Here is a 22,804-nt window from a genome sequence, read left to right on the forward strand (position 1 = left end):
CAAGAACTAATTCTATTCATTTATAACCTATCTAGTCAATATAAAAATCTGAAACAGAATACCAAAGTTTAAGCAAATGGCTCATTTAAGCATTAGTTTAAAAAGATGGCAAAATTTTGAAAATAAAAAGAATTGCTTGATTTTTCTACTTATATAATATTAGCTACTAGTTTTTTTTCTTTTAACATTTATTTTATTTGAAAGGCAGAGTTACAGAGAGGCAGAGGCAGAGAGGGACAGTGAGGTCCTTGATCCGCCAGTGCACTCCCCAGATGACTGCGATGGCTAGAGCAGGGCCAATCTGAAGCCAGGAGCCAGGAGCTTCTTCTGGGTCTCCCATGTGGGTACAGGGGCCCAAGCACTTAGGCCATCTTCTACTGCTTTCCTAGGCCATAGCAGAGAGCTGGATCTGAAGTGGAGGAGCTGGGACTTGCACCACGCACATATGGGATGCTGGCGCTGCAGGTGGCAGCTTTACACACTATGCCACAGCACTGGCCCCCCTAGTTAAATTTTGAATGGAGAATTAAACTTGATTGGAAGCATCCAAGTAAACCATAAACTAAAACACAAAGTTATACACTTTAGTACTTCCCAAGTTCTAAAGGGTGGAAAATGTACTTAAAAATTATGTTTGGAAATAAAACATATCCTTATGCAACCTAATAGTCCCAGTAGGATCATTTTTGTAAGCATTGAATAAAGAGGGACACATACCACCTGAGAAAGCAGTAAGTCTATTTTTTGAATACTCTGTGTTTCGAATCATAAGTAAGATAACATGGGGCTGGCTTTGGGGCTCAGCAGGTTAAAGCATCACTTGTGACACTGGCATCCTATACAGAGTGCCAGTTCGAGTCCTGGTTGCTTCGCTTCTGATCTGACTCCCTCCTAAGCTCCTGAGAAAACAGAGGTTGACGGCCTAGTTACTTGTGCCCCTGCCACCCATGTGGGAGACCCAGATGGAGTTCCAGGATCCTTGCCTCAGCCTGGCCCATGCTGGCTGCAGCCATTTGGAGATGGAACTAGCAGACAGAAGATCTCTCTTTCTCCTTCTTTTTCTCCTTCTATCCCTTTATCTCTGTTATTCTGCTTTTCAAATAAATAAATCTTAAAAAAATATTTATTTATTTGAAAGTCAGAGTTACCCAGAGAGGGGAGAGGCAGAGAGAGAGAGAGATGGTTCACTCCCTAATTGGCTGCAATGGCCGGAGCTTCGCCAATCCAAAGCCAGGAGACAGGAGCTTTCTCTGGGTCTCCCACCCGGGTGCAGGGGCCCAAGGACTTGCGCCATCTTCTACTGCTTTCCCAAGTCACAGCAGAGAGCTGGATCGGAGTGGAGCAGCTGGGTCTCAAACCAGCACCCATATGGGATGCCAGTGCTTCAGGCCAGGGAATTAACCAGTTGTACCACAGCGCCGGCCCCATTGAATTTTTTTTTAAAAAATAAGCAAGACAACACATCATTGATGTAACTTGGCCTAGTTAACTTCAAAATTTATAGGAACACTGGTGTAGGTTCTATTTTAAATGTGAGGAGTATCTTTTAAAAGGCAAATTACTCAGTAAAAAAGGCAAATTAAAGGAAAAAATTGTTACAGCTGAATTCATGAGAATTTTTTTAGCTATGTGTTATGAAATACAGTTTATAATGAAGTGCATTATTGAGTAGAAAGAACTATGGCATCTGCACCCAACTATGGACCTGTTGTTCAACTTAAGTCAATCTCACCAGTGTAGCAATGTTACCAATTACCATTACCCAACACAACCCCCTCTTTACTACCTTACTGTTCTCTCAGAAGAAATGATCTGCAGAGGTATGCAGTTCATCATTCTTATGTCTTTTAAAGGCATACTTTCTTACATACCATAGTTTTGTGTCACTTAATAAACAACTTCTATCTTTCGTAAGGAAAGAAACTTGCAAGGATGTAAACTCTAAAGTGGATATGTTTTAGAACTACCATAAATTTAAGCCCTGAATTATCATAACATGCTTCAGAAAGAGAATTAATATATTCAAGGAACAAAGAAAATAGTCTATTTCTTTAATATATAAAAAAACTAAAGTAAATGTCAAGTTCTTGCTAAGTCAACTAATCATTGTGCTCCCATGTATACCAGCAAAAGATTTTAAAAAACAAAACAAAACAACAATTCATCTAGAGCTATAATGTGAACTTGAAAAACACTACTGCCAAGCTGTAAAATTCAAGATAAAAATATGCTCTCACTGGCTGATCTTTAATATCACTTAATTTTTAAAGTTTAGGTGCTGTTGTGATACCTTAATTTTGTGAACAACAAATATAAACAGTGAAATCCTGCAAGAGTTCCAGAGGCTTTCCATGTGGTCACATGTATGTGTGACTGAGGAGGGTGACAGTAAAACAAACAAAGGAACAAAAACAAACACTGGTGCTTGTTGAGGGGAGTTTATTTGTTTAGCGGATTCAACCTTGGCACAATTACACTTCTTTTAAAATAAGCCAGGGATTTACATCCTTTCTCATAGAGCTGACTGACTACACTGAAGGGAGATGGATAAATGAAAGACACTAAGTAACTTTCTTATGAGCTCCTTACCTGGCCAAGCTCTGTCCTAGCCCCAGGGCTAAACCAATGGCTGCAGAGGAAAGAGAAAAGGAATTAGTGGGAACCTAACTAAAAGCATCTGGTCACACGTGATCAGTTTGCATGTGCTTTAAGACATTTATTCGCCAATAGCAATAAGGCCTTAAATATGCTTTATTTTAATGGATATTTCATGTAATTCTAGACTTACACCAATTTTGACAGAAATGTAAGAGTGCTCATAACCCAGTAATTTTCAATTTAATAAGCAAACTGAGTTAGAATTACATTTCCATTTAATTATGTTAACATAAACTGCTGGGACTGTATTCATTTTATGAATCAATTCTGGTTATAAAATCTACAAATGCTATCATTTACCACAACTTAATTATAGCATCATTACAACAAATTATGACCTTTTGGTTGTTGAAGTAATGAAAAAATGTTAAAAACACAAGAACATTATATTTTCTGGAAAAGCCCCCCAGGAACAACATAAAAACCCTTGATATGGATTCTGGAGCATCAGTGGAACTAATCCTTTCACAGTTTAAAGAACTGGGGTTCTGGCTGAGCACAAGTTCAACAATAACAACACAGAAGTCACTTCACAGCGGTAGCCTTCCCTTCTCACAGCTCAGTCCACTCCATATTGCATCAGCTGCTCTTATACTCTCACTCCTGACCTATGCGGCTGACAAATGGTTAATGGTTACTACCATTAGCTGGGTGCCCAGCTTTCTGGCAGTGTTCTATATAAAAACAAGCTGACATCAAGGACTGGGAAATTAAGAGAGATACTGTGGCAAATGAACCATGAAAAGTCCACAATATTTTAATGTGATGTACTATTTCAAGAACAATAAATAGTATTGAGTTCAACCCCTATGTACTAAGTCCTCTTTAGACACATGGCATGTACTACTTCCCACTCTGATAACAACATTCAAGTTTTGGATGCAGAAATGAGTGCACAGATATTAAGGTTAGTTGTCCAAAGTGTGCCTTTACCATACCTACTCTTGAAGTTCAAGGAGCTTACATTGAAAGGGTACATCTCCTGGTACTTTCTAAGACTTTCATATATTATAGAGCCTCTGTGGTACTAAAATTGGGAATAAATAGCTTCTGCCTTAATAGAATTTCTGTACACAGTTACCATTAAAATATTGTCCCTTGGCAGGTAAGTTTTTACCACTGATGGGCACATACTGGTATCAGTGAGTGACAACTGAATTAATCACCAGCTAGAAACAAATTATTCCCTTGCCAATGTTTTAAAATATTTTCCCCCTCTGCTTTGGATTGTGCCTTTTGCTATAAAGAAAAACATATTTTAAAAATCAAAATGCGTAGCTCAGTTAAAAAAAAAAACACAGAGTAAAAGAATTAAAAACAATAGTCATTTGTCTCCTCTGTCCTGACTCCAAAGCTCCTCTAGGGAAACAATTGCCAACAGTTTTTTGGTCTTTTCCTTTGGGATAATGTCATGTGGAGGTACTTCAAAAAAGCCATGACAAATACATATTAGGAAAACACTTTCCGTAGATTTCAAGATTTCTTTGCAGCAGAAAAATTTACAGTTTAATTTTCTGATGAGCTGTTTTAAGTTCTCTCATATTTCTAAACAGGGCTATATTGAGAGTTAGTGATTAGATGTTAATAACTGATTTTATATTATCATAAATATAGATTTAACTCTCAACCCTCTATTTCCATTGACAATATTATTTTTGATTAATCAATTGTGAATAGACATTAGTATGACTATGTGAATACTTTCTGCTGCTGAGATTTTGTTTCTCCTAAAGTTGATATTGCCTTCATTTTTTCCTTTGCTTTTTTTCTATGTACACACCAGCCTTCTTGATTACGAGCTATCCCATCTAAATATTAAAAAATTTCTGAAAATATATCCATCCTTTACTCCTTCCTCGTTATAGCCTGCAGAGATCTCCTTTCTAGAGCCCTTTATCCTATGATCTCAACTAGCAGCAATCCTCAGATCTGGTCTGGAACTGTCTTGGCTTTCATTACATGTTCATGTCATTTTTTTACCTTTCCTTAGATACTTTCTGGTGTCCTAATTTTTGCCTTTTGCCAAAGCCCTCATACTGCTTTGAGAATTATTGAGAAGTACCTTGTTTGAGTTGATCTTCCCCAGCCTCTCTTGCTTTGTCTTTTTCTTCACATGCTTTAATTTGCAATATATACATTCTTGAATATGTATTTATGCAGGTAAGTCTTAAAATATAGTAGAATACTTCCCACAACTTTATTCTCCATTTAAAAATAGTTTTAGCTATTTTAATTCCTTTGCTTTTATATACAAATTAAAAAATTTCATTTACATCTATAAGAAAATCTTGCTGGGTTTTGAGAGGAATTGCATTAAATCTGAATATCAATAGGAGGAGAACTGACATCTTTACTAAGTTGAATCTCCCAATCCATGGACATGGAATGTTTCATTATATTTCTAGCTCTTCTTCAATTTATTTCATCCTTATTTATACCTTATTTAATCTTTCATCACTCACACTAATTTTTTCTAAGATTTAAAAAAGAAAAATTTCAAATAGTAAAGTTGAAAGAATTTTAGAAGCAACACTCATGTTTCTATTATTTAGATTCTATCATTAACATTTTATTATATTTGGATTATAAAATATCTATCAATCTATTTAATGATGTCTTTTGATGAGTGGGTACCCCACCCTCGGTTGTTTGTAATGGATTATCTTTAGACTGAAGGCTTTTCTTAAATATCTAGTGATCCGCAGTTATCCATTCAATATTTAAAAGATACTATAAAACTGATCACAAGAGCAATGAATAAGCATTAAGGCTTCGATGGAGGCTTCGATGGAATAAAATATCTGTCACTTCATCTGCTTGCTGTTGAGTAACACTCTCTCATCGTATTGTGGGTTTATTTAACTTGTTCCTTCTTTTTGGTGGTATTTGGGTTTGAAGACTGAAAATAAATGTTTGGGGAGGTAAATAACCCAAAAGACAGCGGCATCACTGAAGCCATGGAAGGAAGTTTCAAGAAGGGAGTTGTCACTGGTGTAAAAAATGCTGAAATCAAGTCTGATAGAGATCAACAAAACACATTTGGAGGATCACTTCTAGAGAAGTTTCCAGGAAGCACCATGGGAAGAGATCAGAATCATAATGTCATTGCTGGGTACTGAACAAGGTGTATGTGAGTTTTAGATTGGGTGTAGTGTAATCCATTCTTTCTAGAAGTTTGGCTTTGAGAGAGAGAGAGAAAGAGAGAGACAGAAAGAGAGCAAGCGAGCAGTAGGGTTGAAAAGAACTAAAGAAGAGGCTATAAAATACATCAGATAATGCAGGAAGCTTTTGGAAAGGGAAAAAAATAAAGCTCCTTTCACTCAAAACCACAGGTCACAGAGTCAGCCTTTGAGAGAAGAAAAATCCTTTCCTCTAAGACAAAGAAAAAGGAGAATGAAGGAAAATATATTTGGATAAGTTCATCCTTATTTGAAGGTCAGTCTTAATGACTCTAAAGGACAGGGTAGGGCCGGCGCCACGGCTCAATAGGCTAATCCTCCGCCTAGCGGCGCCAGCACACCGGATTCTAGTCTGGCGCCGGATTCTGTCCCGGTTGCCCCTCTTCCAGGCCAGCTCTCTGCTGTGGCCAGGGAGTGCAGTGGAGGATGGCCCAAGTGCTTGGGCCCTGCACCCCATGGGAGACCAGGAGAAGCACCTGGCTCCTGCCTTTGGATCAGCGCGGTGCGCCGGCCGCCACGCCCTGGCAGCGGCGGCCATTGGAGGGTGAACCAATGGCAAAAGGAAGACCTTTCTCTCTGTCTTCTCTCTGTCTCTCTCATTGTCCACTCTGCCTGTCAAAAAAAAAAAAAAAAAAAAAAAAAAAAAAAGGACAGGGTAGGAAGCAGAGGAGAAGAAAAACGCTGCAACACGTGTGGTTTGAAAATGGTACAACACAACTTAAAGTTTCAGAACATCGGTTCTGAGTGATGGTTCTAGTCAAGAGGAGCAAGGAGAGTGAGTTACTCAATGGTAAGCAGATGAAGGATGTTAGAGTGTTAGAGTCAGGGAGGAGGATCAGCTGTGCCAAGTGACAGATATTTTATTCCACTGAAGCCTCACCACAACACTGAGCCCTTACTAAAGGTCCAGACCCTGTTCTTACTTAATCCTTACACTATCCTGGGGGGCAGGTACTATCTCCAGTCTGCAAATAAAGACTCAGAGAGATTACTGATTTGCCAGTGGTTTGATAATCAAGTAGCACAGCTGAAATTCAAAGCCCAAGTTTCTTGTTACCATTACACATACTATCATTAATCAGGATAGCATCAACTGATGCAGAAGGGAGCCTAAACCAGGTGCCCAAGTCCTCCATGAATAAAGGTAAACAAGGAGCGATAGATGGTATTATGAACCTTTTGGAGGGAAAGGGCTGACTTTCTATTGATTGATTGTACACTCCCAAAGCTTAGCCTAATACATGGAAAATAAAAGTTACTTAATAATATTTTAGTGGAAAAAATGAGCAAATAAGGAAATACAGAAGTAGTTATTTCCTTGAAATTGAAAGAATCAAGTTTATGTAAAGGCAAAGGAGGGAAAAATGCCTTAAAAGAGAAAAAGAGTCATAGAGAGGCATTTATTTACATTAGAGCCAAGTTTCACGAGGGGTTCCCAGGGAGACCAGCAGTGGTAGAACTCTCTGGGAGTAGGAAGCACAGCATAGTTTGAAACTGATCACTTACGGGGCGGCACTGTGCTGTAGCAGGTAAAGCCGCCGCCTGCAGTGCCAGAATCTCATACGGGCGCCGATTCAGGACCCAGCTGCTCCACTTCCAATCCAGCTCTCTGCTTTGGCCTGGGAAAGCAGTAGAAAAAGATGGCCCAAATTCTTGGGCCCTGGCACCTGTGTGGGAGACCTGGAAGAAGCTCCTGGCTCCTGGTTTTGGATCAGTGCAGCTCTGGTCATTGCGGCTATCTGGGGAGTGAAACAGTAGATGGAAGACCTCTCTCTCTTTCTGCCTCTGCCTCTCTGTAACTCTGCCTTTCAAATAACATAAATAAATCTTTAAAAAAAAAAAAAGAAAAAGAAACCGACCACTTTCAGAGAATGGGTAAGCTGAGAGACACAAGGATTTCCTGTTCTCACAATTCAGGGGAAATAAACGTAGTTTCCAACTCAAAACTCCCTCTGGGACATAAGAAGCAGTTTAGGCATGGCTAGCACAAAGCCTGACATATATTATTTCATTTGGTTGTCATCATAGCTCTGTTGACAACAGGAAGATGGATCACCTATTAAGCCCTCACTATTGGGGTCTTTCAAGTAGAGAGGTTGTGGTTGGAAACTCTGTTGTGTGGATTTTTTTCCCTTCCTGTTAGAATGACTAGAAAATGAATCCTTAGAAAAAAAAGTGTTTTTTTTTTTTTAAATCTCTGCAAATACAGTTTCACACTAATTCTTCCCACTACCTCTTTTTTTTAATTTTTTTTTTTTTTTTGACAGGCAGAGTGGACAGTGAGAGAGAGAGAGACAGAGAGAAAGGTCTTCCTTTGCCATTGGTTCACCCTCCAATGGCCGCCGCGGCCAGCCAGCGCGCTGTGGCCAGCACACCGCACTGATCCGAAGCCAGGAGCCAGGTACTTCTGGTCTCCCATGGGGTGCAGGGCCCAAGTACTTGGGACATCCTCCACTGCACTCCCTGGCCACAGCAGAGGGCTGGCCTGGAAGAGGGGCAACCGGGACAGAATCCGGCGCCCCGACCGGGACTAGAACCCGGTGTGCCGGCGCCGCAAGGCGGAGGATTAGCCTAGTGAGCTGCGGCGCCGGCCCCCACTACCTCTTAATCCCTCTTCCCCAATAATAGTGTTGAACAACAGGTAGTAGAAATGTATAGGATTTCATATGAAGTCAATTAATATCCCATCTAAGGTAAAAGGATAGAGCCAACTTTAAGATTCTCAACTAAGTGCTCCTAAAATGTGCTTTTCAGAAGAAAAGAGTTATTGCAGTTTATGATATAGATATTTTATTGTTAGAGGTAAGTTCCTATTTTTTGAACTCAGAAGCACAAATAGTGAACCTTGCATATACAAAATGATCTAAATCTCTGCTGCCCTACATGGTAACCCCTAGCCATATATGGGTAATTAAATAGCCACAACTCAATTCTAGGCACATGTGGTTTAGTAGCTACTATAATGGGTAGTGTAGATAAAGAGTATTTTCATTATACTGTAAAGGGTTCTATTCCTTAACATTAGCCTAAATAAATTATCAGTGAAAATTTGCATAAACTTCAGAAATGGAAAATAATCTTCCATCTTAAACATCTTCACTGTGAACTAACTGCTTTATTGAAGAGATTTGCCAAGTATGAAGAAATATATAATAGGAAGGGGTAGAGGATTTGAGAAGTAAATATATATGCCAAACTCCTAACCAAATATCCTATAACAGTGTAAGCAGGCAGAGTATTACAATGTCATCTAGCTAGTTAAGAACAACATCCTGTCAGCAACCACAACCAAGGATGACACAATGGTCAATACAGAACAAGTGAACAAACAAATAAACAAAACAAGTGGTCTTAAGTGGTTTTTCCACTACTCTTAGGAGATTTCATAAGCTTTCCTTCCCTTTTGTCTATCTCAAATTCACTTTTAAAGTTCTCTGTTAGAGTACCTGGCTCAGTACATAACAATGCATTTATATATCACTGTACAATTGTACACCGAAGTCGATGCTTACTAATTAATGTTTGTTATCTCTTTAGAATGTTGAGTACTGTGAGGACAGCCATCATGTCTGTAGTCCATCATAGATATTTCCTTAATGGATAAATGAATGTTGCGAGACAAGGGACAAAGTTCCATCAATTACAGCCATTATGTTTTTCTCCATGAATGACAGCACAGGGCCTTGTGAACTTTGAAGATTCTTTTGGGCTCTTAAGTTTTATATACTACATAACCTGATAAAGATATTCCTCATTAACTTTTTCCTTTTTTTTAATTTGACAGGTAGAGTTATAGACAGTGAGAGAGAGACAGAGAGAAAGGTCTTCCTTCTGTTGGTTCACTCCCCTAACGGCTGCTGTGGCCGGCGCACCATGCTGATCTGAAGCCAGGAGCCAGGTGCTTCTCATGGTCTCCCATGCAGGTGCAGGGCCCAAGCACTTGGGCCATCCTACACTGCCCTCCTGGGCCACAGCAGAGAGCTGGACTGGAAGAGGAGCAACCGGCTCATAAGGGATGCTGGCGCTGCAGGTGGAGGATTAACCAAGTGAGCCACGGCGCCAGCCCCTCATTCATTAACTTTTTCTATGAAATAGTCAACTCTAAAATTATGCTCTTGGGGATCTTTTAAAAGTTCATTTCTTTTACGAAACTACAAACAAAAATTCAGCAAGTTTGGCTTGATGTGCTTACTAAATCAGAAAGACTTAGGTTTGGATATAGGCACTGGCTAGTTAGGTGAACTCTGGTAAATTATTTTTATTTTCTGATTCTTAGTTTCTTCCTCACATATAAAATAAATCCCTGCCAGTACTGGAGGCTTTAATAAGATTAAGGAAACAAAGTAGGTGTTTAAAATAAATATTAATTTTGTTCCCCCAGCAATAGACAGTGGAATATATTAATATGTGAACTTTTATTCTATGAGTTTTTATAGTCAATAATTACCTTTTAATTCCTAAATAGCTATAGAGAAAACAGTGCAATTGGATGCTACTCACTGAATTCCCCAACAAGTTAGCATGTTATCAAACACATAGATCATTAATACATTTGCTTTTTAACTGGCTTTTGATTGAGTGAAGAGTGTGACTTTGCAAAGGTCAAATTATCTATAAAATAAATGTATAACACCCACTATAACTACTGCAGAGAGGTAGTAAAAAACATTAAAAATGGTGGCACATGTGGAAATTCTCTGAAAAATAAAATATATACAATACAATAAAAAGTATCATTGTCATTTTGAAATGTTTCATACCTAGTTTTATCTTTCTATATTTTGTAAGCACTTTTACATAAGGAAGGGCTGTTACTGTATTTGTTCTATACATAAAAATGAAGACATGCATAAGCTAAAGGACTTTCCCAAGGAAATCATTCTAAATCAGAGGAATTGTCTCGTATATCTTATTTATCACAATCTAGTGTTAATTTTACTATAAAGCAACAGATGCTAAATTTAAAAGTGTGAAAGTATTTCCAAAGAACGCAACCTTTAATCCAGGCAAATATGGTTTCAAACAAATTTGATATTTACACAAAAGGTAAAATAAGGGGTGAATATTTGCTTTATTAAGGAATTCATCATAGGATTATGAGTCACCCATGTGCATTTAAAATAAGTTTGATGTAAATACAATACTTCAGGTAAATATCCTATACTTAAAATAAAAATATAAATGCCAGTGGAAAATCAGTTAATAATTCTATTTATCTCTACTTGAAAACTAGTATCTCTTAACTGACTGGAAAAAGAGAGAAAAGAAAATATTCTGCAACCATTTAGAGGGTAAACAAAAGGAGTTGAAGCTAATGAAAAGGAATTCTAATTTATTCTTCATATTTTTAAAAAGGTAATATGTAATTTTTTTCAATTTTAATATTTATATTTTCAGAAAATTAACATAGTAAATGAATGCCAATTTCAAAACTTAACACTGTTTTTACTCAGAAACTGGATGCTAATTTCTCCACTTTAGCTAGATTGAGGCTCTTGTCAGTTTTGTTTAGCTGTTTAGCTATTGTAATGAATATTTCACTTTTCTGAGCTAAATGGTTCGTACTAAAAGAAACAACATATATTAACAATTGGACTCGAAGTGCCATTTTATTAAGATGGTAACATTTTCACAATTATGACTTTCTGCCAGGCTTCTCAGTAACTGTCCAGAGCACATTACTTTACCTTGTAAAAACAAGAGTCCATTTTTCCACATGTATGCAGCAAAGTTGGCCATTCACCCAACAATTTTGAAGTTACTTTCTTTTTTTTTTTTTTGAAGTTCTTTTTTTTTTTTTTAATATTTATTTATTTATTTGAAAGAGTTAGAGAAAAGGAGAAGCAAAGAGAGAGAGAGGTCTTCCATCTGCTGGTTCACGCCCCAACTGGCCTCAACAGCTGGAGGTGCACTGATCTGAAGCCAGGAGCCGGGTCTCACATGTGGGTGGCAGGGGCCCAAGGACTTGGGCCATCTTCTGCTTTCCCAGGCCATAGCAGACAGCTGGATCAGAAGGCGGCTTTACCTGCTCCGCCACAGTACTGGCCCATAAAATATATTTTCAAAGAAACTATGCAAATTTTTACTGACTTGCTTCCATTCTTCTAATACACTGAGCTGGATAGTTAAATTGATATCTTTCCACACCCAACACCAAGCTAGGTGTTGATCAACTAATTCTAAGAACACCCTCTGCCCCTCTCCAGCTCAGTGGCTCTCTCTATTTTTTATGATGAGTTATTTTAAAGAGTTACAGAGAGAGGTAGAGACAGAAAGAGGTCTTCTATCCACTGGTTCACTCCCTAGATAGCTGCAGTGGTAGAGCTGGGCTAATCTGAAGCCAGGAGTCAGGAGCTTCTTCCAAGTCTCCCATGTGGGTACAGGAGCCTAGGACTTGGGCCATCTTCCACTGCTTTCCCAGGCACATTAGCAGGAGACTAGATCAGAACTGGAGCAGCCATGACTCAAACTGGGACCCATATGGGATGCCGGTGCTGCAGGCCAAGATTTTAACCAGCTACACCACAGCATCAGCCCCTCTGTTTCTCTTGATAACTATTTCAAGACTGCCCTTCATTGAATTTTAGCTGTATGAAATAATCCAAGCACACAGATTTAAAATTGAACCATTGTAAAATATTATTGCATTAAGGCCTATAAAATATTTCCCTGTTTATTAAAATCTATTTTTTCAGATTGAAATTTTAGCCAGTGAGATTAAGTAGTCATAGAAAAGGCTGTTTTTAGAGGAGATACTCCAACAAAAAATTATGCTGATTTAGAGGAATCATTAACTGGATGAAAATAATAGTTTGCTTTTTATTCAATTTGGAGTCCCTAAATATTCAATAATTTAACCACCATTTCTTAGCATTCTTACAGGTTCTTTACTAAAAACTCTGAGGTAAACTACTGTAAAGATTATACAAAATCACAGTTAATCTAAGTACAATGAATCTGTGTTTTTCCTGTACTATTGTGTAAGCATTGATTGTGTTAATGTTCATATACCTTGACAACTGATTCATTTGTTGGTTATGCTACCATATGGGACTGAATAAGTGCCCCCTTTCGAATGTGAAAACATTATCACATAGTGGTGATGTAAGATTACAGCAGGAAAAATCAATGATTAAATTACTCTGCTCATGGATAGGAGAATAGATTTAAGGGATCAGGAGCATAGAGAACCAAAGAATCTGATAACACGGTATGACAACAGGGTCTGAGTTCACTATCTTTAATTTAATTCTGAGTCATAATAGAAGGAACACAGAGTCTGGCTTCAAGTTCTGGATCCATTATTTAGTGGCACGTGTGTTAGAACAAGTTGCAGAGATGGTTTGAATTTCTGTCTTCCTATATTCAAAATGGGGCTCATAATCCATATCCTACTTATTTACTTGCAGTGCTTTTTTTTTTTTTACCAGAAGAAGCATACAAAAAAATGTAATCTACTTAGAAGAACTATACAATATGGTTATACATAGGTAACATTCTTATTATAATATTCAGAGTGGCTTTCCCATCCTCTAAATATAAAAATAGCATGCGGACTGAAATAAAGCTTGTTAAATATCAAAAGGGACTCCTACTTTGCCCCTTATCAAGCAAATGCAAGACAAACTTGCAATCATTCAGAGATGACTAATTTTAATGTTTACTTCTGATGATGGTCTGTCCTATATTTTTTGAGAGCTGGTGTGAGAACCTAAGCAAGCTTTTAGCCTTCCTGAGCTTCAATTTCTCACTTATAAAAATAAAGTGATTGGATTAGACTGTGTCTAAGATCCATTATAGCTCTAGGATTTGCTTCTTTTGCCAATTACCAATTTTTTTCAACAAGCATCCAGCATGTACTTTTATGAATACTTTCCATCACCAGCTAGCATTCAGCCCCTCTATATAGAAACCGGTACAATATTTAGAAGGTCTCTTTGTCTGGAACCCAAGAGGATTTTACACTATGCACCATTACGACTGGAGGTAGGAAGTGTCTTTTTCTTCCTCATGCTGGGGAAGGTAATTGTGAAAAGCAAAAACTAGTAAAATAACCAGGGGTGATGATTCCAGGAAAGAGGCTTACAGGTAGACACAAGGGATTTGGAAATTCACCCTCTTAAAACTATGGGTGGCCATGATTTCCTTGGATATTACCTGTAGATCATGAGAGCATGAATACCTTGGTTTTCTATTATGAGGTGCTGAATTTGATAAGAATCAGTTTCATGTAATTCATCTAGCCTAGAGAGCAGGTTGAATGGAAGACAGGCAACAGGCAATATGGACACACTTATTCTGGCTAAAATTTGGTGAAGCATATAACTAAAACTATCTTTGGCCATACCATGTACACTGACCATGTACTTTCTTCTGTAAATAAAACAATAATACTGGATTTTCCTTTTAGGGCAATGAGAGACAAAGTGAAGCAAAGTGGAGTCTGTTTCAAAGCAGAGAGCTGAGCTGTCCCTAGAAGGGGGTCGACCCAAGGTAAAGCAATTGGGATTCTGTGTGTGTGTGTGTGTGTGTGTTTGACAGAGTGCAAAGCCACGCATCTGTTTGGGTAAAATACCATTCCCATGCTGTAGTGTCCTCCAGCTTCTCTTTGCTAAGACTAAGATCTAGAAGGTAGCTTCCCTGTTGGCTCTATTAGGTAGGAAGGAAGGAAGGAAGGAAGGAAGGAAGGAAGGAAGGAAGGAAGGAAGAAAGGAAGGAAGGAAGGAAGGAAGGAAGGAAGGAAGGAAGGAAGGAAGGAAGGAAGGAAGGAAGGAAGAAAGAAAGAAAGAAAGAAAGAAAGAAAGAAAGAAAGAAAGAAAGAAAAAAGGCCCTCTATTAGGTAGACAGGAGTAAAAATACACATTTGCTAAAAACCAAAAATCCTAAATTGAATGAAAGCTTTGTTAAGCATGGAATTACAGACTAGAAGTCAAATTTGGAATCCCTAAATGGAAAGAGACAGTGACACGGAAGCGAGATTTAACAAGTATCATAAGTAATAGGACCAAGGTGCTCACCTAGACTTCCTTTGGAATACTTTTCTGTAGAATATCTTTGGCAAAGAGGAGGAGCCTATTGGCAAAGATTTCTTAAAGACTGGGACCCAACCTCTGGAGGCCCTAAACTGTTTTAGGGCAGAAATCTTTAAACTAAGTACTAAGTAAGGTACAGGAAGAACATCAAGGCCAGCAGCATTTTCTTGCATGTAATTATACAAATAAACAATATAAATCAACTACATTGAAATTGTTTATTTGGGAGCAGGCAGGGAGACAGAATTAGTGAGCACTCCCATCTAGCTAGCTCACTCCCATGTGCCTGCAAAAGCTAGACTGGGCCAGGACAAAGCCAGGAGCCAGGAACTCAATCCATGTCTCTCATGTGGGTGGCAGATCTTAATTACTTGAGCTATCAATTCCTGCCTCCCAGGAAGCACATCAGAAGGAAGCTGGAATTGGTGGTGGATCTGGGTCTTAAATCAAGGCACTTTTGGTAGTGTTGCAACCCAGTATCCTCATCACCAAGTGATACTCACCCTTCAGCTAATTTTGTAAAGAAACCTTAATGTTTAAACAACTTTGTGACCAATAATCAGTGGTAAGTGCCAAGGCAAATGGCAAACCCTTGATTTTCACCAACAAATAGACTGTTAAAAATGTGTGGTATCCTGGAAGGATATCTGCTGCATCAGGCCATAGCAATGATCCTATCAATATAAATAACAAGAAGGGCCCTCCAAAGAAACAGAGAGAGGACTGTTTGCCAAATGGGATATGAGTCTTATAAAATCTATGTATTAAGTATGTAGTTCCTGAATGGGAGCTTTTATTGAAATGGCTTGCCTTCCCCAGAATTCCAAATTTGTATTCATGCACATTTAATTTATAGGCCACCATTCCACAAAAAGCCATAGCCAGATCTGATTAAAACTTCACATCACTCTGAGGGCCTGGATGAGAGTTTGAGACAGTAGTAGTCTCTTTGAGAAAGCCAAGAAAGGAATTCCATAGGAGTATGTATGGAAGGAACAGTGTGTATGGATGTGGAGAAGTCAATGACTTAACTACAACAAATTTTGTTACTAGTTACCCAGATGACAGTATCTTCTTATTTTGTGAGGAGTAACCATGTGCCAGACTCTAGTAATCAGTCATGACGGAACGAAAATTTTGCTAGATGCTGCCCTTCCATAGCAAGTATAGAAGGTGACTGAGAGATTTGAGACTTTGTCTCTTAAAAAAAAAAAAAAAAAAAAAAAAAAAAAGGCAAAATAGGAGAGCTGCTAGCACTGTCTTTCCCTCATCAAAAGAGATATCAGATGTGGTTCAACAGCAGCCATCTTAACACTATGAGGAAAAACATATGCAGACAAAAGAAAAAAGGAAAAGAAAATATTGTGGGCAATCCTAAAAGACTTAGTAGAATTCTAACCCCCAATACTTGAGAATATGAAATCATTTAGAGGCAGGGCCCTTTACAGAAGTAATCAAGTTAAAATGAGGTCATTAAAGTGGGCTTTCATCCAATTGTGACCTTACACAATGTCCTTACATTTACAGCTGTCTCTGTGTCCTCATAGAAAGGTGAAAATAGGACTCAGAGACATAGTCACACATGAACACCATGTGAAGACAATGGTGGAGACAGGGGTGATGCAGAAAAGCCCAGAAACATCAAAGATTGCAGCACATCACGAGAAACCAAAGGGGAGGCCTGGAAGAAATTCAAAAAAAACTAATGGAATGGGAGAGGGAGCGGGAAATGGGAGGGTTGTGGGTGGGATGGAAGTTATGGGGGGGAAAAGCCACTGTAATACAAAAGCTGTAGTTTGGAAATTTATATTTATTAAATAAGAGTTAAAAAAAAGGAAAAAAAAAAAGAAACTAACTCTGCCAAGAACTTAACCTTGGACTTCCAGCCTTCAAAACTGGGAGAGAATAAATTTCCATTGTACAAGCCACCCAGTTTGTTGTGCTTTGCTATGCAGCCCTAGTAAACTGACATAGACAATGAAATGTTTTGAAAAATAGAAAGGGTCTGGTCCTAAAAGGCATCACTAAACTACTAAACAAGTCCTTCTTGAGTTCTTATGTGATGGGGTGGGGTGAGGGGGAGATTCTTGTGTAAATTGCTGTTAGTTGTAATTATGTTAATTCCACCTACTGAATTCTGATAAATGTTTTAAAATCAGCCTTGAATAAAAATAGGATTTTGATAGATACAAGTAGGAGGGGACACATGAGCAAACTCCCAGGCTAAAGGGGGCAGTGAAGTGCAGGTTAAAGTCAGGAGCGAACAGAAGCCTAGCAGAGAGCTGGACTGAAGTTTCTATGAGGGAGAGATAAGGTCCAAGGGTAAATGGGGCCAGATTGTGGAGGGTGTTCATTGATATGCTAAGGAGGTTTCTCCATGGCCAGAGGAAATATTGGAGCATTTGAGTAAGGGAAGAAGATAATCAGGAGTGAACTTGAGTAGCAGAAATAAGCAGTATGTAATGAAACACTGAGAAAGCTGAGATGGACAGATCCAGTAGGATCCTATATAAAAGATAACAGAGCTTTGATTAAGGTAATGGAGCAAGAAATGGAATAGAAGGGGTCAGTGTGTGATACTGAAAAGAATGGACTTTCAGAACATAAAATGTGAGGGAACATAATTATCCCAACATTTTAGTCCTGAGTTAAGAGAACTGTATTCTACACATACTGGAATCACCTTGGGAGCGCTAAAAATACTGACACTCAGGTGCCACCCCTGGAGGAGTTTAATTGATTGGAACCACCAGAGATTGAGGTGGAAGGGATGCAGGAAGATATGGCAAGGGCTATGTCTACCACTCTAGAAGCAACAGCAAAATTGACATTATCCAATTCATCTTATTTTAAATTCACACTTTCATGTCTTCATTTACTTACAACTACTTCTGACTGTTCACCGTATCCAGCCATGGTATTAGAACTAGCACTACAATGGTGACAGCATATGCACACTCGCAGAGCATTTAGTCTTTACTAAATAAAATCTGTGGTTTAAAAATAGACTTATATTTACTTGCCTGAGATTTGTGTGTTTTTTTTTTTAAATCAAAACAAAATTAAGAAGAAAATATAAACTTTTTCTTGGCTATAATAAATGCTTTACTTGCTGTTGGCATTTTTTCAATGGAGGGAAAAAAAGATAAGGTGTTATAGGAAAATAAAAATGAATGAAATCAGAGAAGACTAAAGATTATGACATTGTTTCCCTATAACTGAACAATAATTTGTTTTGTGTTTGTTAAAGAACAGATATAATAGGAATTAATGGTTCCTAATATGATTGCATGCCAGAAAAAAAACCCACAATCATTCAATAATTAATTCATGTTTTTCCATTCTTTATGGCCTTCTGCTAATTCAACCAATTTCACAGGAGACATACAATATTTTACTTAAACATATAACTTATGTAAGCTTATCCAGCAATGTTGTGTTTAGAAATAAAATTAGCACCTAAAAATTCAACACACAATTTATGAGAGTCAAATTTAATTGCTCAATTTTTTGAAATTCTCTAGTAAAGTTGTGCAGTCTCTTCTTTTTGTTGCTTGATGGAAATACGTCTGGTCCCATCACAGCTCTTTAATATCAAATGCTGGGCAGGAACAGAGAGTAGAGAAGTAACAAGAAAACCAGTCACTTAGGCTTCCTTTGTCTACTTTATATGGGTTGAGGCAGAGAGAGGAAAGGTGGAGGCTAATGAGGGGCTTGACACTACTCATTGTAATAACATTTTAAATGTTTCCAGATAGTTCATGAATTTCAGTGATGCCTGAATTTAAACTTCTATCACAAATGACACAAAAGAATGATTATATTTTTAAACTATTTAACTTTCTGTCATGGGTTTCATTTAACTTGTCATGCATTATTACCATTGGTGTATGATATTTACTATTTTTAAAGTGGTACAAATTAAACCACAATTACGAGTAATGTCTACCAATTTCACAAAAAATTACCATTGGTATATGATATTTATTATTTTTTAAAAAGGTACAAAATAAACCACTTTTACAAGTAATATCTGCCAATTTCACCAAAAAAATGTAGTGGGACACCCAACAGGGGTATATAAATACACTGAGTACTCACTCATGGTGGTGGGAATCTGGGGAAAAGTGAACCATTCTCTTGTTATTGACTGGGCCAGTACTGGGCACCTGGAGGGAGATTTAAAAAAAAAAAGTAAGTCAAGAATTTGTTTGCAAAAAGACAATGGATCCATTTGAGGACATCATTCTGAAATAGAGAACATAAAATTAAAACTCAAATCTAAGACAAAATGGAAAGGATCAAGTGAGTATTAAATGTCTAGAAAGAATGCTATACCTGGTGTTGTCTAGTATAGTTCCTCTGTGAGAATTTTAAGACTACTCTAAAAGTTTCTTTATAAATGTGTAAATACTTTTCTTATCCAACAGACCAGTGACTCTTATTTCCAAATACTGTTCAACCATGCACATAATCTTACTTGAGAAAAAGAAATTTAACTAGATCAGTATTGAGCAGCTGATATTTCTAGGGGCCCAAGTTATGTGCAGCTACTCTCTAACTATAAATAACATGTATTATCACCTACACATTTTAATGATTACACAAACACAAGTTAAGGAAACAGTGAAATTTAATAATTTCCCCATAGTTAGAAATTATCCATGTATTCACATGGAATAAAATGTAATTTCACCTAACAACATATTTTACTCCTTTATTTCTAAATAAAATTAGAAATATGACAAAGAACTATTCATATATTTTCTTAGTGAAGTAAAGTATTCCCATTTAAAAAAATTCTCAACGTTCCTATTTCATGGAGGATTTCCAAAGGGGGCAAAAACACAGTACCATGTACTACCATCACAACTGACAAGGCATGAGCTTACACTGATAGACCATTATGCTCTATCATAATAAAAACAACTGTAATTGTAGAAGTACCATTTTATGTAACATAATTTTTAAAAAAAGGCTTAACAGGAAGCAAACTACCTGTAAAAAAGAAAAGCCTGCATTTTCAAAAGTTTTCTTATCTCTTGGGTAATACGGATGTCAGCAAAGAATTCCAGAAATGCAAATATTGTAAATGTACACAGATAATGCCATTAATAACCCAATAGCTTGAGCACCACAGGTAAACATGTGGCTCAACTCCAGGACTACATCCTGCATTCATCTCAAAATGAGGTTTTCATGCTATTCCAGTGGGTATCCCTGGAATACAGTAATCCATTTTCTACACTGTGGCTATGAGAAAAGCCGACTGTGCCTATGTCATGCTTTGTTAGAGGTTCATGATCACATTATCTCATGGTGGACCTGACACTTTTATTCAGTTTACAGTATGTTCTATGTACAGGCAACTTATTTCCTTTGCCAGGGCTGCTGACAACCTTTTCCACACTATATTAATCTTGTTTACTGACTTTATCTTGGTACAAATATCAAAAAACTGAACTTTTTATCTCAGAGAAAAAATAAACAACATGTTGACAGAAGCAGAAGCTATTTTCAGGACTAAAATTGCTTGTTTACCTGAAGCTACACTTATGGAAAAATGTTTAAGTCTAGCTCTTGCTTGAAATACATAATCTGAAATTTAATAAATGAAGAAATTTCACATACACCCACGTGATAAATTGCCTGATGAAAACAATGCAGCTGAATACAATAAAATAGAATTTATAACTAATTTATACCATAATACAAATGTAAGCTTTCAATCTAGTCAGAAATAATCATACTACGTATTTCTCAGAAACTGTATATATGTATAAAGAAACTATAAGCTCAATTCAATTGCAGCAAATAACTCAAAGAAGATTTACAGTATCAAATGAGATATTTAAATGGTTTTACATATTTACGAAGCACATGGCTCTTTAAAAAAATAGAAGTGAATTTCCTTTACTCTTATTGAAAGTCAATTTCCCTTTTCTTAAAAAGGTAGCCAAAATAGGCATCTTTTATAATGTTGAAAAAGTGAAATAAAACAACACTGATAGACAAGCATGATGGTCTGAGCATCAGTGGCACTGGTGTGCCTCAGAAGTAGACTATTTCTACAATGAGAACCTTTTGCTACTTTACAATTAGCCACCCTTATGTAAACTCTGAAAATCAGATCTTTCAAATGGAATTCAACTTGTTCAAAACAGTGTTACACTTAAGTTCAAGTTGACTTTAAACTGGAGGATGGCCCAAGTGCTTGGGCCGCTGCACCCACATGGGAGACCGGGAGGAAGCACCTAGCTCCTGGCTTCGGATTGGTGCAGTTCTGGCCATAGCGGCCATTTAGGGGATGAACCAGTGGAAGGAAGACCTTTCTCTTTCTCTCTGTCTCTCTCTCTCTCTCACTGTCTATAACTCTACCTGTCAAATAATTAAAAAAAAATCCTTATTCTTTGACCCTAAATTATGAAAAAAAAAGTTGACTTTAAGCATTATAATGTTTAATATGACTGATTATCAGTAAAAAACTTATTATAAACATTTAAGAAACATACATAATGAATTATTTGGAAAAATTTATAATTGTTTCATCTCTAATTCCAAGTAGACAATGTTTAGAAAAATAAAGTGAGGTGGTTTCAACATAAAAGCAATAATTTCTAGGAAACCATTAAGATGACAATTTTATTCTCCAAAATATATGCCTTCCAATAATTCCAAAAACATCTTAGACAAAAATCATAAGTTGAAAAAAATCACTTTAGGGTCCGGGGCTGTGGCACAGCAGGTTAATGCCCTGGCTTGAAGTGCCGGCATCCCATATGGGCGCAGGTTCGAGACCCGGCAGCTCCACTTTTGATCCAGCTCTCTGCTATGGCCTGGGAAAGCAGTAGAAGATGGCCCAAGTCCTTGGACCTCTGCACCCATGTGGGAGACCCGGAGGAAGCTCCTGGCTCCTGGCTTTGGATTGGCACAGCTCCTCCCCGTTGCGGCCAATTGGAGAGTGAACCATTGGATGGAAGACCTCTCTCTCTCTCTCTCTCTCTCTCTCTGCCTCTCCTCTCTCTGTGTAACTCTTGACTTTCAAATAAATAAATAAATCTTTTAAAAAAATCATCACTTTAGGTAAGAATCTCTATATTCTTAAAGTTTTATTTATAAAATGCATGAAGTTTTTATGCCTTAAATAAAAGGTTTCTGGGGAACAACAGCAACAACAAAATAAAGATAACTGCTTTGAAAAATCACTTTAAGTATCGAATAAAATTTATTAGTAAAAAATAAAATTTTATGAAATAAAATTTATTTTACAAAATAAAATGAATAAAAATAAAAAAATTCATAAAATTTTATAGAGAACAAGGAATTTATTCTTCATAAGAAATAGGATCTCTGGGGACCCCAATGAGGTATAGTGGATAAAGCCACCACCTGTGGCGCCGGCATCTCTTAAGGGCACTGAATCCTGTCCTGGCTGCTCTACTTCCCATCCAGCTCCCTCCTAATGTTCCTGGGAAAGCAGTGGAAGATGGGCCAAGTGCTTGACCTCCTGCACCCACAGGGAAGATCCAGAAAAAGCTCCTGGCTCCTGGGTTTGGGTTGGCGCAGCTCCATCCATTGCAGTCATTAGGAGAGTGAACCAATAGATGGAAGATCTCTTTGTCTCTTTCTGTAACTCTGCCACTCAAATAAATAAATAAATCTTAAAAAACCCCCCCAAAAAAACAAGAAACAGAATCTCTTATCCAACTCCTGTTATTGTTAAAATTCTGAAAACAGTCATTTACGTAATTAGCTAATATTTAGTGATGATGACCATAGATATCACACATTACGGGCTAAATCTCATGACTCATTTGTTAAATATTACTACACCAATAACTACAATCCTAATAAAATAGCAATATTACATTTCATTACCTATGCTTACTGCACAGGCTTTTTAACAAGAATAGATAACATTACTGTTATGTCATA

At 37.5% G+C, this 22,804-nt stretch overlaps 1 protein-coding gene across 2 annotated transcripts in view; it reads right to left on the reverse strand.

Moving 5' to 3' along the window:
• Positions 1-22,804, reverse strand: part of GPATCH2 (G-patch domain containing 2) — a 180,601-nt gene that overhangs the window by 50,024 nt on the left and 107,773 nt on the right. For both annotated transcript variants that reach the window (XM_002717402.5, XM_051821342.2), the window contains exons 7-8: positions 18,971-19,038; positions 2,590-2,629 (exon numbers count right to left, since the gene is read on the reverse strand). In XM_002717402.5, the coding sequence (XP_002717448.1) occupies positions 2,590-2,629; positions 18,971-19,038 (108 nt within the window). The remainder of the gene's footprint in view (positions 1-2,589; positions 2,630-18,970; positions 19,039-22,804) is intronic.

Source organism: Oryctolagus cuniculus, chromosome 13 (genome assembly GCF_964237555.1).
Source record: "Oryctolagus cuniculus chromosome 13, mOryCun1.1, whole genome shotgun sequence".
Classification (NCBI taxonomy): domain Eukaryota; kingdom Metazoa; phylum Chordata; class Mammalia; order Lagomorpha; family Leporidae; genus Oryctolagus; species Oryctolagus cuniculus.